At 44.1% G+C, this 14,496-nt stretch overlaps 1 protein-coding gene across 1 annotated transcript; it reads right to left on the reverse strand.

Moving 5' to 3' along the window:
• Window positions 1-6,019: 6,019 nt before the first annotated feature.
• On the reverse strand, window positions 6,020-13,312 carry TNO1 (TGN-related, localized SYP41 interacting protein). The gene is made up of 8 exons (XM_048677804.2): window positions 13,023-13,312; window positions 12,721-12,912; window positions 9,533-12,601; window positions 8,156-8,993; window positions 7,414-8,069; window positions 6,962-7,106; window positions 6,801-6,879; window positions 6,020-6,365 (listed from the first exon to the last, which is right to left on the reverse strand). Exons 1-8 carry the CDS (start codon window positions 13,176-13,178, stop codon window positions 6,263-6,265), a joined length of 5,238 nt encoding a protein of 1,745 aa, XP_048533761.2. The 5' UTR covers window positions 13,179-13,312; the 3' UTR covers window positions 6,020-6,262.
• Window positions 13,313-14,496: the final 1,184 nt, after the last annotated feature.

Below are 14,496 nucleotides of genomic sequence, written 5' to 3' on the forward strand. Positions count from 1 at the left end.
AATAGGGCACCATCGAAATCTGTTGAGATGACTCCTTGTGAACTATGGTTTGGCAAGAAACCAAAGTTATCGTTTCTTAAAGTTTGGGGCTGCGATGCTTATGTGAAAAAGATTCAACCTGGTAAGCTCGAACCCAAATCGGAGAAATGTGTCTTCATAGGATACCCAAAGGAGACTGTTGGGTACACCTTCTATCACAGATCCGAAGGCAAGACATTCGTTGCTAAGAATGGATCCTTTCTAGAGAAGGAGTTTCTCTCGAAAGAAGTGAGTGGGAGGAAAGTAGAACTTGATGAGGTAACTGTACCTGCTCCCTTATTGGAAAGTAGTTCATCACAGAAATCTATTCATGTGACTCCTACACCAATTAGTGAGGAAGCTAATGATGATGATCATGTAACTTCAGATCAAGTTACTACCGAACCTCGTAGGTCAACCAGAGTAAGATCCGCACCAGAGTGGTACGGTAATCCTATTCTGGAGGTCATGTTACTTGACCATGACGAACATACGAACTATGAGGAAGCGATGATGAGCCCAGATTCCGCGAAATGGCTTGAGGCCATGAAATCTGAGATGGGATCCATGTATGAGAACAAAGTATGGACTTTGGTTGACTTGCCCGATGATCGGCAAGCCGTCGGGAATAAATGGATTTTCAAGAAGAAGACTGACGCTGACGGTAATGTTACCGTCTACAAAGCTCGACTTGTTGCGAAAGGTTTTCGACAAGTTCAAGGAGTTGACTACGATGAGACCTTCTCACCCGTAGCGATGCTTAAGTCCATCCGAATCATGTTAGCAATTGCTGCATTTTATGATTATGAAATTTGGCAAATGGATGTAAAGACTGCATTCCTGAATGGATTTCTGGAAGAAGAGTTGTATATGATGCAACCTAAAGATTTTATCGATCCAAAGGATGCTAACAAAGTGTGGCTCTAGTGATCCATTTATGGACTGGTGCAAGCATCTCGGAGTTGGAATAAACATTTTGATAGTGTGATCAAAGCATATGGTTTTATGCAGACTTTTGGAGAAGCCTGTATTTACAAGAAAGTGAGTGGGAGATCTGTAGTATTTCTAATATTATATGTGGATGACATATTGTTGATTGGAAATGATATAGAATTTCTGGATAGCATAAAAGGATACTTGAACAAGAGTTTTTCAATGAAAGACCTCAGTGAAGCTGCTTATATATTGGGCATCAAGATCTATAGAGATAGATCGAGACGCTTAATTGGACTTTCACAAAGCACATACCTTGATAAACTTTTTAAGAAGTTCAAAATGGATCAAGCAAAAAAAGGGTTCTTGCATGTGTCATAAGGTGTGAAGTTGAGTCAGACTCAATGCCCGACCACTGCAGAAGATAGAGAGAAAATGAAAGGTGTTCCCTATGCTTCAGCCATATGCTCTATCATGTATGCAATGCAGTGTACCAGACCTGATGTGTGCCTTGCTATCAGTTTAGCAGGGAGGTACCAAAGTAATCCAGGAGTGGATCACTGGACAGCAGTCAAGAACATCCTGAAATACCTGAAAAGGACTAAGGATATGTTTCTCGTTTATGGAGGTGACATAGAGCTCGTCGTAAATGGTTACGTCGATGCAAGCTTTAACACTGATCCGGATGACTCTAGAGTACATAGCTGCTTCGGAAGTAGCAAATGAAGGAGTCTAGATGAAGGAGTTCATATCCGATCTAGGTGTCATACCTAGTGCATCGGGTCCAATGTAAATCTTTTGTGACAATACTGGTGCAATTGCCTTGGCAAAGGAATCCAGATTTCACAATAGAACCAAGCATATCAAGAGACGCTTCAATTCCATTCGCGATCAAGTCAAGGAGGGAGACATAGAGATTTGCAAGATACATATGGATCTGAATGTTGCAGACCGTTGACTAAGCCTCTCTCATGAGCAAAACATGATTGGCACCAAGACTCCATGGGTGTTAGAATCATTACTGTGCAATCTAGATTATTGACTCTAGTGCAAGTGGGAGACTGAAGGAAATATGCCCTAGAGGCAATAATAAAGTTGTTATTTATATTTCCTTATAACATGATAAATGTTTATTATTCATGCTAGAATTGTATTAACCGGAAACTTAATACATGTGTGAATACATAGACAAACAGAGTGTCACTGGTATGCCTCTACTTGACTAGCTCGTTGAATCAAAGATGGTTAAGTTTCCTAGCCATGGACATGAGTTGTCATTTGATTAATGGGATCACATCATAGAGAATGATGTGATTGACTTGACCCATTCCGTTTAGCTTAGCACTTGATCGTTTAGTATATTGCTATTGCTTTCTTCATGACTTATACATGTTCCTATGACTATGAGATTATGCAACTCCCGAATACCAGAGGAACACTTTTTGTTCTACCAAATGTCACAACGTAACTGGGTGATTATAAAGGTGCTCTACAGGTGTCTCCAATGATACTTGTTGAGTTGGCATAGATCAAGATTAGGATTTGTCGGTCCGGTTGTCGGAGAGGTATCTCTGGGCCCTCTCGGTAATGCACATCACTATAAGCCTTGCAAGCAATGTGACTAATGAGTTAGTTGCGGGATGATGCATTACGGAACGAGTAAAGAGACTTGCCAGTAAAGAGATTGAACTAGGTATTGAGATACCGACGATCGAATCTCGGACAAGTAACATACCGATGACAAAGGGAACAACGTATGTTGTTATGCGGTTTGACCGATAAAGATCTTCGTAGAATATGTGGGAGCCAATATGGACATCCAGGTTCCGCTATTGGTTATTGACCGGAGACGTATCTCGGTCATGTCTACATAGTTCTCGAACCCGTAGGGTCCGCACGCTTAATGTTCGGTGACGATCGGTATTATGAGTTTATGTGTTTTGATGTACCGAAGATAGTTCGGAGTCCCGGTTGTGATCACAGACATGACGAGGAGTCTCGAAATGGTCGATACATAAAGATTGATATATTGGACGACTATATTCGGACACCGGATGAGTTCCAGGGGTCACCGGATATTTGTTGGAGTGTCGGGGGGTTGTCGGAACCCCCGGGGGAACTAATGGGCCTACATGGGCCTTATGAGAGAGAGGAGGGGGCCTAGGGCTGCCCCTCCTAGGAGTCTGAATTGGACAAGGAGGGGGCGGCGCCCCCTCTTTCCTCCCTCTCTCCCTCTCCTTCCTTCCCCCTTCCCCCTTCCTAGTTGGACTAGGAAAGGGGGAGTCCTACTCCTACTAGGAGGAGGACTCCCCCTCTCCTTTGCGCGCCCCAAGGTCGGCCGGCCTCCCCCTTGCTCCTTTATATATGGGGGCATGGGGCACCCTAGAACACACAAGTTGATTGTTTCCAGCCATGTGCGGTGCCCCCCTCCACCATAATCCACCTCGGTCATATTGTCGTAGTGCTTAGGCGAAGCCCTGCGCCGGTAGATTCATCATCACCGTCATCACGTCGTCGTGCTGATGAAGCTCTCCCTCGACACTCTGCTGGATCGTGAGTTCGTGGGATGTCACCGAGCTGAACGTGTGCAGATCGCGGAGGTGCCGTACTTTCGGTGCTAGGATCGGTCGATCGTGAAGACGTACGACTACATCAACCGCGTTGTCATAACGCTTCCGCTTACGGTCTACGAGGGTACGTGGACAACACTCTCCCCTCTCGTTGCTATGCATCACCATGATCTTGCGTGTGCGTAGGAATTTTTTTGAAATTACTACGTTCCCCAACAGCTCGTTGTCCCAGTATGCCGTCACCGGGGACGAAGCCCCTTCCACCATCCGCCTTCGTGCCATGGTGGGAGACGAAATTATGCTGCTCTTGGTGGACTCCGGAAGCACACACAGTTTCGTCAGTGAGGCTTTTGTCAGTCGCCTGGGCACCGTGACAGAGTCGCTCTCGCAAGTCACTGTGCATGTCGCCAATGGGCACCGGCCGCACTGCAATCGCCCAGGACTTGCATCGCCCAGGACTTGAACCTGGCCCGTTCGGAATTTGGGATGCCTCACTGACCACCGGAATCTGGGAGCCTCATTTCGGTTCATGGACTAGTGGCGTATTTCACTCTTGTTTTGACGATAAAACCTTGTTAAACTTGAAGCAAGTATGTCACCATATCTTGAGGCTCTTGAAGAACTTGGAGGAGGGGAAGACGGATCTGATAGGTCATATGTCCCTCCACGTGCTCATGATAATTAGGGACCGCTGCTGATCTATCGTCTTCTTCACCAGAGTAAGCTTGTGCTTTAATAACTCATAATTTAGCAGCGAATTTCCATAATCAGGCTAAGTCTCTTATACTTCATAGACAGGGTTAGTCCTAACATTATGGAGGCCCTAGTGCGATTCAGGCACAAAGAAGCTTAACAGAGTAACATATATACTTTCAACAATATATGCATATATCATGCAAAATATTAAGGCATAAACATAAAAAACATGATTTTAGTTAGCAAATCAAGTCTCAATACACCACGTATATGTGATTATATGATGCAAATAATGATTATATACATGTACACAACTATAAATAACTATTGAATAAATACAACGTGAAGTGTGCCGGGGGGCATTTGCCCCTGTCCATGTTGAGTTTACATTTTGTAAATCCAAAAAAATATACAATTATTTCAGTATGTAGAAACATTGTGCCTTATTTAAGATGTGCTCTAGGCTACCGCACCTTTTGCGGGCCAGCCCTGGTTTGGTGACTATAGTTTTTTCTAAAGAATCCGCAAGCATCATACATGGAGTTTGATCCCTAATGGATTGTAATATCATCACCCAATCATTCAACCATTGGTTGGTTTTCTACTTGTTGAAATCTTCTCATGGATAAACCGACAGGAAGAATGGACGAGCGCACCTAGGAATAGTTGGTGATGTGCAAAGTGGTCAACAGAGTATTTCTCAAAATAAAAACATATTCCCTCCATTTCATAATGTAGTGCGTCCATATTTTTCGAGATTCAACTTTGACCATAAGTCAGAACGACAATATATAAATCATTTTACTGAAAAGTTATACCTTTGAAAACTTTTATCGAATACGAATTCAAAGGTATCTGTCATGCTCCCGCCACAGTTGCCCATGTTAGTTAAATTTATGGTCAAAGTTAAATGTCGAAAAACATGGGCACGCTGCATTATGAAATTGAGGGAGTAGTAACATTGACCATTTGCAACATGACACATATGGGACACGTGTCATTCAGTCACGCTTGCGTTGCAAACACTTGTCTTATGTCCAAAGCATTTTTTGACCGTTACAACGTGCCCAATGTTGTCATTGCAACAAACTCCGTGGTTTGTAACATGACCCATATTGCGCTCACGTTGCCGCCAGCCGCTCTCCCTCCACTTGGTGGTCCGCAACGCAACCTGTGTTGCCCTCGGCTGTGTACAACACAGGTCACATTGCAAACACGTGTGTGTGGTGGTGGTGGTGGGGGCGGGGGGATTGTTGCGCTCAATGGTTGCAGAGGCGGTCGATGCATGCCAATGATCAATGAATTGAGGAGCGAGAAGTCTTTTCCATTAAATTTTCATATATCTCTGTCTTCTGAAGTCTATTTTTTGTACCTTGTAAGTTCCGTTTTGTTGACAAAGAATAACTGGTGGCATTAAAGTAGGAATTCTTTGGTAGTATCTCTAATAATCCTGTGATGAGACCTTAACTATATCAACAATTTTGTGCCACAAATGGAGGATAGGTCATGATACACCTTCATGTAGTTTGAAAAGTTAAGCCTTACCACCGCATGATAATTACTCCCTCTGTCTCAAAATAAGTGTCTCAAATTTAGTACAACTTTGTACTAAAGCTAGTTTAAAATTGAGACATTTGTTTTAGGACGGAGGGAGTAATAAATTGCCAGCCAAACAGAACACCCTCCCTGAACAGCGATAACAAGAAATAAGCTCGAGTCTTAGAAGCCTTTCATTTTATCAACAACACTTCACGCTATAGCCAATTGGACATCTTGCTTCCCAAAGGAAACACACAGAAAACTCTCGTCCAAAGATTCACTTCTCGAGCGTAACAAAGAATGGTATTGTTATCTTCTGCACATATTACATCCTGCTTGCGGAATTTGGCACATCGTGCTCGAGTACAAATTTGAAAAGGGAGCAGGAGACGAAAAGAATGACATTTCTATAGTATAAAAAAGGAAGGAGAGAGAAAAAGGTAAAACTATGGATCCACGCTATTGTACAGTTATGCTATTAGGGGGTTGGTTATTCACAAGCAGTGTCACAAGATGCTGCCTACCAACCATAGGTGCAGGAAGAGCCAATACGCCAAGAGTCCTAGCCTTGCTCGCGGTCGGTTCATCAGAATTTGGCTCCCTGAGACCCTGCAGAAAGATACAAGGCAGATCGACTAAGAACCAGCATGTAGTTATGCACTACTGAACTTCCACACAACCATGACAGCAGTGAAAGAAATTCAATCAACAAGGACAATGTATGTATACAGCAATAAGTTCTCCATCTCCTCTCTTAGAAATAAATCTGAGCTGGCAAACGTACTGAACTCAACTATTAAGGGGCATATCTAGTGCATCTAATAGCTAGGGCCTTCGTGCAATTACACAAGTCATTTTGGTTCATGAGACGTCCAAGTAGAACTCCAGGCTCAAGATTGACACAGATATTTATACTCGACTATAAATTAAAGGAAACAGACGGAAAAGAGAAAAGTTCAAATTCGGAACAAAGATATGCCTTTTAGTTCCCCCAGTGAAACCTGAGTTTGAAAATCATTACTTGTTGATTTCAAAATAGCTTACCAGATGCCATCAAGTCTGTCAGCGATGTGCTTTCCTTGTGCTGGAATCAAGCCAGATGTATGCAATGACTTAATACGCCCTTCAATACAGCAAATATGGCATTGTTATAACACTTGTATTAAATGAAACTTCAAAGTGACTAAAAATATAGGCTATGTTACCTTTGTCATCCGAATCATGTGCAGCAATTAGGCGTTCAGACTCTGAGCCCATATTAAGAACAAGATGGTCGGATGAACCCTTCCGCATTACTCTGGCATGTGCAGCAGTAGGGACAGATGAAACCGATGCCTTCCCCATTGGCCCCTACAAAGAACAATAAAACAGTGAATTATTACAACCCAGGATATATGCAATTTTTATTCACCTGTCAAGTGTCAAGATATGTGCTGGTATGTGAAATCTAGCTCATGCGCAGTGAACTGTTACAACTACTGACATGGGAAATACCAAGAAACCGCAAGCATAAGGCCCATGGCCAGGCAAATCATGATGAAAGAACAGTGACACCGCTATATATAATAAAAGAAACATTGGGAACAACACTAACATATCTTAAAAAATCACGCAGACAAGTAACAAAGCAATGAAGCATAAGACAATGAGGGCTTACCAAATCTTCAATCTCGGATATGTCTGAACCAATTGCCGAGGAAGATGCGTCAAATGCTCTGTCTTTACTAACCTCTGGCTGCACAAGCTGAGAATGATACAAGTCCTCAAGCATCTTAACTTTTGCTGATAACTCATCAACTGTCTTTTCCCTGGCCTGCAACTTTGATCCCAACTCCTGTTTTACAGACTTGGCATTCCCAGATTCCATACTTGAGGCGATTATTAGTTTTTCCAGCTTTGGTAAGAGTGTTTGTGTGCTTGCAGGTTTATTATCTTCCAGCGGATCTTTTCCAGCAAGATATCCAAACCGCTGAATCATTCGCTCCATACTGACTGTTACCTCAAGCAGTTCACTGCTTTTTGATTCCAACTCCCTACGATTTGAATCAATGTTTCTGCAAACCTCCTTGAGCTGTTCAATTTCCCGAGCATGAGATTCAAGATTTAACTGTAAATCTTCATTTTCATAGCTTAAGGTCTCCGCTTCACGTTGGAGTGCATCAAATTCATCAATAACAAAGAAGACTTTGTCCATGGGACTAGAGAACATAGCCACTTCCCTCTGCAAATGCGACTCGCCAGATGGTATATTTAGTTTACTTACTTTTTCAACAAGTGCTTCCAGCTGATCCTTTGAAATTGCATCAGTTGTACCTGTTAAGACAAGAAAAATAATAAGTAAGTTTGAAATAAAAAGTTGACCATATGAATGTCTACTTAATAGTTTCATGGGAAATTGCCTCTTTCTACTGTAGTTTGTTCAAGTGACAGCAACTCTAATTCTCTTGCCTTCAACGCATCCTCTCTTTCCTGGTATTCCTGAATCCTTATTTCCATTCCATTGCGCTCATCATATGCAGTTCTGAGATCTTCCTCCAGTTTGTGTACTCTTTCCAAATACAGCTGGTGGTCATTTGAAGCAGTTTCAGCAGCTGACTCGGCTTGTTTCAGTCTCATTTTCAACTCTTCTATCAAAGTTATCACTAACCCCTTAATATCAGATAACTTCTGAGACTCTGACTTCAGTTTGTTCACGGAAGATACTAAAGTGTCCACCACCTTTATATAATCACCAGACTCCTCGTTCTTCAAAACAGACAAAGTTTGTCCTACTTTTGATACAATGCTGGAGTTGCCTGTTGCCAAGTCTATTGCGTAACCTAAATCAAGCAAGCCATCAAAAATAATTTGAATCTGTTCGGTGCAATAAATACATTTTGATGACATTGCCCTGAGCTCTTTTTGCAGCGAAAGCAATTCATCTTCTCGAGCTCTGTTCTGAGCGTCCTTGTTCTCCAGTTCAATCTTCAAGGAGTCGTGCTCTTCTAAAGTACGAGCAAAGTTGCTGCTTGCTAATTGCAAAGCACGGAGCAACAATATAATATTGTCACTCATGTAACCTGATATATCTTTAAAAAATCCAGAGAAATGTCCAGCTTGATTGCTGCATTGTTCAACAATATTACTCAAGGATGAATCATCACCAATATTCTCTTTTCTGCTTTTTCTGTCAAGCATTCTTTCGGTAACAAAGTTATTGTAGTCTTGAAGAGAGAAAAGCTTGCCAAACTCTGAATCCTGCTTATGTGTATAATAAAAAACCAGGTTATGCTTAAATATGCTGAAGTCAAATGAGCACAATTATTTAATTCCAAAACCAAGCAGAGCAAAAACTTGAAAAAGAGGCAAATGCGGAGGAGGGAGGGAGAGGGAGATCATCGTCCAAAGTAACATAAGAAACTGTAAGTGGGCAATGTCTAACTTACTGCATAGGCCATAAAGCTAGAACAATTCCTAACATGACAAGACACGACACGTTGACAGCTCAAAATGCAAGTCATCCAACCATCTAGCTCGTCAGTTACATACATGAAAACTACATTACAAACGGGACAGGTCCAACAAAACAAAAGCTGCGCTATGAATCGGCAAGGGAAGCATTGAACTAAGTTCAGTAACACAATAACTACATTATTGTTGGAAATAGTGTCCTGACAGAACAAGTAATGCTAGAAAACCAGTAGGTTTGACAAATAGTAAATATACTGCAACACACGGAACAAATAAATTAAAGAAATACTTTTGGGAAAAATCATGCAACCATAAAAACACTTTACCTCCATAATAGGATCAATCTGGAACCCCATTGCACCGAGATGTTCATGCATACCCTTCACTGTAAGGCTCATATCTCTCAAGGTGCTGACCTTCTTTCCAAATTCTTCAGCCATCAATGACATCATACTATCATCCATTACAAGTGTGCTAAGCTTCTCAAGGTAACCATGATGTTCGGTTGAATAACTTTGTAAGTTTCCATGACTTTTATCTAACTCTTCCAAATATTTAGCTAGCTTAGCATTAAGAGCACTGGTTTCCATTTCATGTTTGGCTCCAGCTTCATTCTTTTCAGCACTAAGAATAGCAACATCTGTTCTAGCCTGTGATAATGCATGTTGCAGTGAGTTAATAGTTGCATTGGCATCTTCTAGTTTGTTGGCATTATGAGCCAGTTCCTCATTTGTTTTCTCCAACTCCTCCTCTACAGCAGCAGTACGCAGTTGCATTTGGTATTTCTCTTCAAAAGTAGAAGAAATATACTCATTTAATTTACTCAACTCATCTTCTAATATCTTTATAGTAGAATAGGAATCAGAAAGCCTGCCAGCTTGCAAAGTAACTTGCTCATGTGCTCTCTGTAGCTCATTCTCCACATGATTCTTAGCAACTTGTGACTCCATTATGTATTGGGCGATCTGGCTTATTTTTTTCACAGGGTCCTCAGAGGGGTGATCGACAGGAAGAGCGACGCCTGATACTGAATCAACTAGAATGCCCAAGGAAACTTTAGCTTCTTCCAACATGTTATCTACTTTACCCTTTTCCTCACTAAGCGAAATAATGTCCAACTGCAGCTTATCAAAATGCGTAACCTGAGAAGATAAATTCTCAACTTGTTCTCTGAGATCAGTATTTGCAGATTCTCTTGACACTATCTCATATTTCAGATTCTCCATTTCTGTGTTCCTTGCTTCCAGATCTCGTTTTAGCTTATCTGATATAGAGTTATTCTCATCCAGAGCTTGTTTTAGATTCTCTGTTTCAGAGTTATTCACATCCAGAGCTTGTCTGAGCTTTTCTAGCTCAGAGTTCTTTTCATCCAGAGCATGTTTCAGCTTCTCTATCTCAGAGCTATTCCTATCCAAAGCATGTTTTACATTCTCTGTTTCAGAGATCTTTTCATCAATAGCATGTCTTAGCTTCTCTATCTCAGAGTTCTTCTCATCGAGGACTCGCTTGAGTCCTTCACGCTCCTGTACCAAACCTTTCCCCTTTTTCACGGCCATTGACAGCTTCTCCCTAAGCAACGATGATTTTTCGTCCACCTTTTCAAACTCTTTCCGTAATGAGTCCTTTTCATTTTTCAAAACATAAATCGCCTCTGTCATTTTTTGTAGTTCACCTGATAGTCTCATTCTCTCAGATCTATCAGTCATGTCTTCTTCAAGAATTAATTTACAAAGTGTTAATTCCTGATGTAGGGTATACACTAGTGTTTGTAACTTCTCTAAACTTTCACACTCAATAGGAGAGGATTTTGCTCTTCGCTGGATGCTGCTTGCGCACTGGTCCACCAATTTTGTAGTCTCCAGGGGCTCATTGTCCTCCCATTTGACATCAGAAACCTCTGCAAATGCCTTTACAAGCTCAGTATTCTGCGATGAGATAACAGATAATTTATCAACAGCACCATTGTATACGGACATTAATTCAGAAAGTTCATTTACAAGTATGTCCTTTGCCTGCTTCTCTTCCAATAGAACTATGGTTAAACGGTCAATTTCCTCATGCATCGAGACCAGTTTTGATTCATGTGCAGACAGCCTATGAAGAATTTCAGAAGACTCATTCTGCATCCGCACCGCATCATCTTTGGCCTGGTTCAGTGAGTTGACTAGCCAAGTGATTTGTGTATCAAGTTCACCAGCTAAGACTGAGTGTGGAAAGTCAACCGAGCCTAGAATATCTTTAACTTTCCGGTGCTCCAAGAAGACCATGTCTGCAATTTTCTTTTGTTCAACCAACCATTCCAATCTGTCAATCATCTCCAAGGAAAGCAGATCCTCTGGAAATGTTGCCTCTGACATAACCTCTCCAATGCGTTGAAGGAACCCATCACTTATTGTAAGTGTAGTGTTTACATCATTTAGTTGCTCAATGCTTGCCTTAGCAGCTTCCCATGCGTTGTATGTTTCTCTAAGCTCGTCCAAACATTTCTCATGTTCCGCTGACTTTTCATCTAACAACATCTTAAGCTCCTCAAGTCTGCCCTCAGATTCTTGCAAGGCATCAGACCTCTGTTGCAACTCCACCATGCACCTCTCCAGCTCACCTGATTTTTCAGCCAGTGTCTGCTTTAAGGAATCACGATGCTGCACCAACGACTTGCCCTTTGTGACAGCCAAGGTGAGCTTCTCTTTAGTAGTTGATAATTTATGCTCCATCTGCTCAATTTCTGCCTTTGTTTTGCCTGCTTCAGCATTTGCTATATCTCGAGCAGCTTTCATTTTCTCAAGCTCTTCAGTAAGGATTTTGTTTTCTTCCACGAAACTGTTCAACTTTTGCATGAAATTTGCTTCATTTCTCTTGCTACTGACCAATTCCTCTGAAACATTGCCTAAAATAGTGGCATGATCACATTGACCCATGGCCACAAAACCAGGCTTAACCTCTGCCAAGACCTGCTCAAGTTGTTCAATGCCCAATAAAACCTGCCTGTACCGCTCTGTTAGCAACAAAGTTTTCCTTTCGACAACAGATATCCCGTCTTGATCAACACCCTCAAAACTGATGGCATCTTTCCCAACCACGGCATCGACCGATGCAACCATTCGCCCAATAGCTAGTTCTGACACTTGCCTCCACGAACCAAGGTATGCATCCACAACCTCTTTTGACACTTCGACCTCAACAGCCCTGGCACGTAAGCTGTCAACCTCCTGCTCCCTGGAACGTGCCGCTGAATTCAGTTCAAGCACAAGTCTCGAGCAATCATCCAGCATTGAGTGCAGTGGTGCCCTCTCATCAGGATCATCTGCATGCAACGAACTCACTTCCTGCCCCACCAGCTCCTGTAGCATTCTCCGGAGTGCCGCTGCCTCCCGTGCACACACATCTCTCTCTTCCTGAACCAAGCCCAGTCCACAACATCTTATAGTCAGATCAGAGAATGGAGCTGGCACGTTGCAATTCACGTGCAAAATAACAAGAACTGAACTAGTGTGAAAAGCAAAAGAAGCAATACCTTGTACTTGCGGCACTCGGCAGCGGAGCTGGACTCGTCGGGGAAGTCGATGACGGCGATGGATTCATCCAGCGAGCGAGCGGTTGTGAGGTCGTCAGGGGCATCCTCGAAGGTCTCGCCGCTGGTGGCATCGTCAGCGGGCATGCTGACGAAGATACCAGCGTCTGGGTCTGCCCCGGGACTCCGCGCATCCTACACGGGTGCAGAGGCAGGAGCTTCCGTAAGCCATTCCATTTCTTCGTGCGGACCAGGGTATCAAAATGGAGATGGCAGAGCGGTAGGAGCCGCGGTGGTGATGATACCTGCGAGGGGAGCTCGACGAGGACGCCGTCGCTGCTGCCGCCCTCGTCGGAGTGTGCCCGGACGCGCGGGGGAGAGCGTCGGCGGGCGGAGGACGAGGATGCAGAGGAGGAGGAAGAGGACTTGGGGGAGGAGTCGGAGTCGGAGTGGTCGGCCATGGCGGCGCCAGATCTGGGCCGGGTCGGGCTGGTGGATCCGATCAAACCATCGCCGAGGAGGAGGAGAAGGAATGGGGGAGACGATGGCGCGTGGGCCCGATCGGGGGATGCGCGGAACAGAGCTGCGAAGGTCAGGGAAGACACCGAGCTGACAAGTGGGGTCCACGTGGCAGTGGGAATAGGACGGTGCTTTGTCACATCCGGTGTCTCTTGGAGTGGGTGGGACCGCGACGGCCCACCTGTCGGTCAATGCTTCCGTGCGACGTTGGAGCATTGCGTGCACTTTGCATCAGGACCGAGGTTGATCCGTGAGCACTCGTTGACCACTGTATGATATAGGGGTCCACACGATAATCCTACACACACGGAGGAATACGGGCATCTTCAAAACTAATTAGTCTTCGCCGGGGCAACAAGCCAACTTTTCCCGAAACCCTAAAACCCTTGCGGCGACTAGGGCTAGGCGACCTTTGACGGTGGCCGCAGATCTCTTCTACGAGCCGCCCACGTGATCCCGGCGACGATGGCAACATCTGGCGCGTGCAAGGAGAAGCAAGATAGCGGCGCCCTATCACCTCGCTCGGCTCGGGCGCAAATGGAGGAGGCGCTCGGTAAACTAGACATCTCTGAGGAAGAGGCTACGCCTCTGGTGATGGATGACTTGGATGATGGTGCAGCACCGAAGTGGCTACTGGCGGGCAAGGTTCTGTATCGCAATCTCTTCCACATCCAGACGATCTCCAATGCCCTACGCCCAGCTTGGGGTAACCCTAGGGGCCTGGCGATCTGTCCTTTGGGGGAGAACATGTTTGTCGCGGAGTTTGAAACCAAGCGGGATCGAGATCGTGTATGGGAGGGATCTCCCTGGCACATCAGTAAACACGCGGTCATCTTGGAGGATTTTCAAGCGCACATGCAGCCATCGGAGCTGAAATTTGATCGGCTGCTGATCTGTGTTAGGGTTGTAAACCTACCCTACAATCTGAAGAACGAAACTAGTGGTCTGGCGATAGCAAGACAGATCGATAGGGAAGCTTCTATTATGCAGATTGACCCTCTAGGGGTTTCCTGCCAGCACGAGTCACCATCGATGTTCACAAGCCCCTACGCAGATGGATCCTAATTGCATCGGCCAAGAGGAACAAGACGGACTGCTATGACATTGAGTATGAATACATCCCTCACTTTTTCTTCTCATGCAGCCGCCTGGAACACCCGGATCTGTTTTTCCCTACATTGGGAACCTGGGATGAGAAGGGGGGTGTACCCTTCAAGTCTAGCCTACGGGCGCCGGAAGACAGAAAGAAACCCAATTCTG

Source organism: Triticum urartu, chromosome 6A (genome assembly GCF_056163025.1).
Source record: "Triticum urartu cultivar PI428250 chromosome 6A, HENAU_Tu73, whole genome shotgun sequence".
NCBI classification, from domain to species: Eukaryota; Viridiplantae; Streptophyta; class Magnoliopsida; order Poales; family Poaceae; genus Triticum; species Triticum urartu.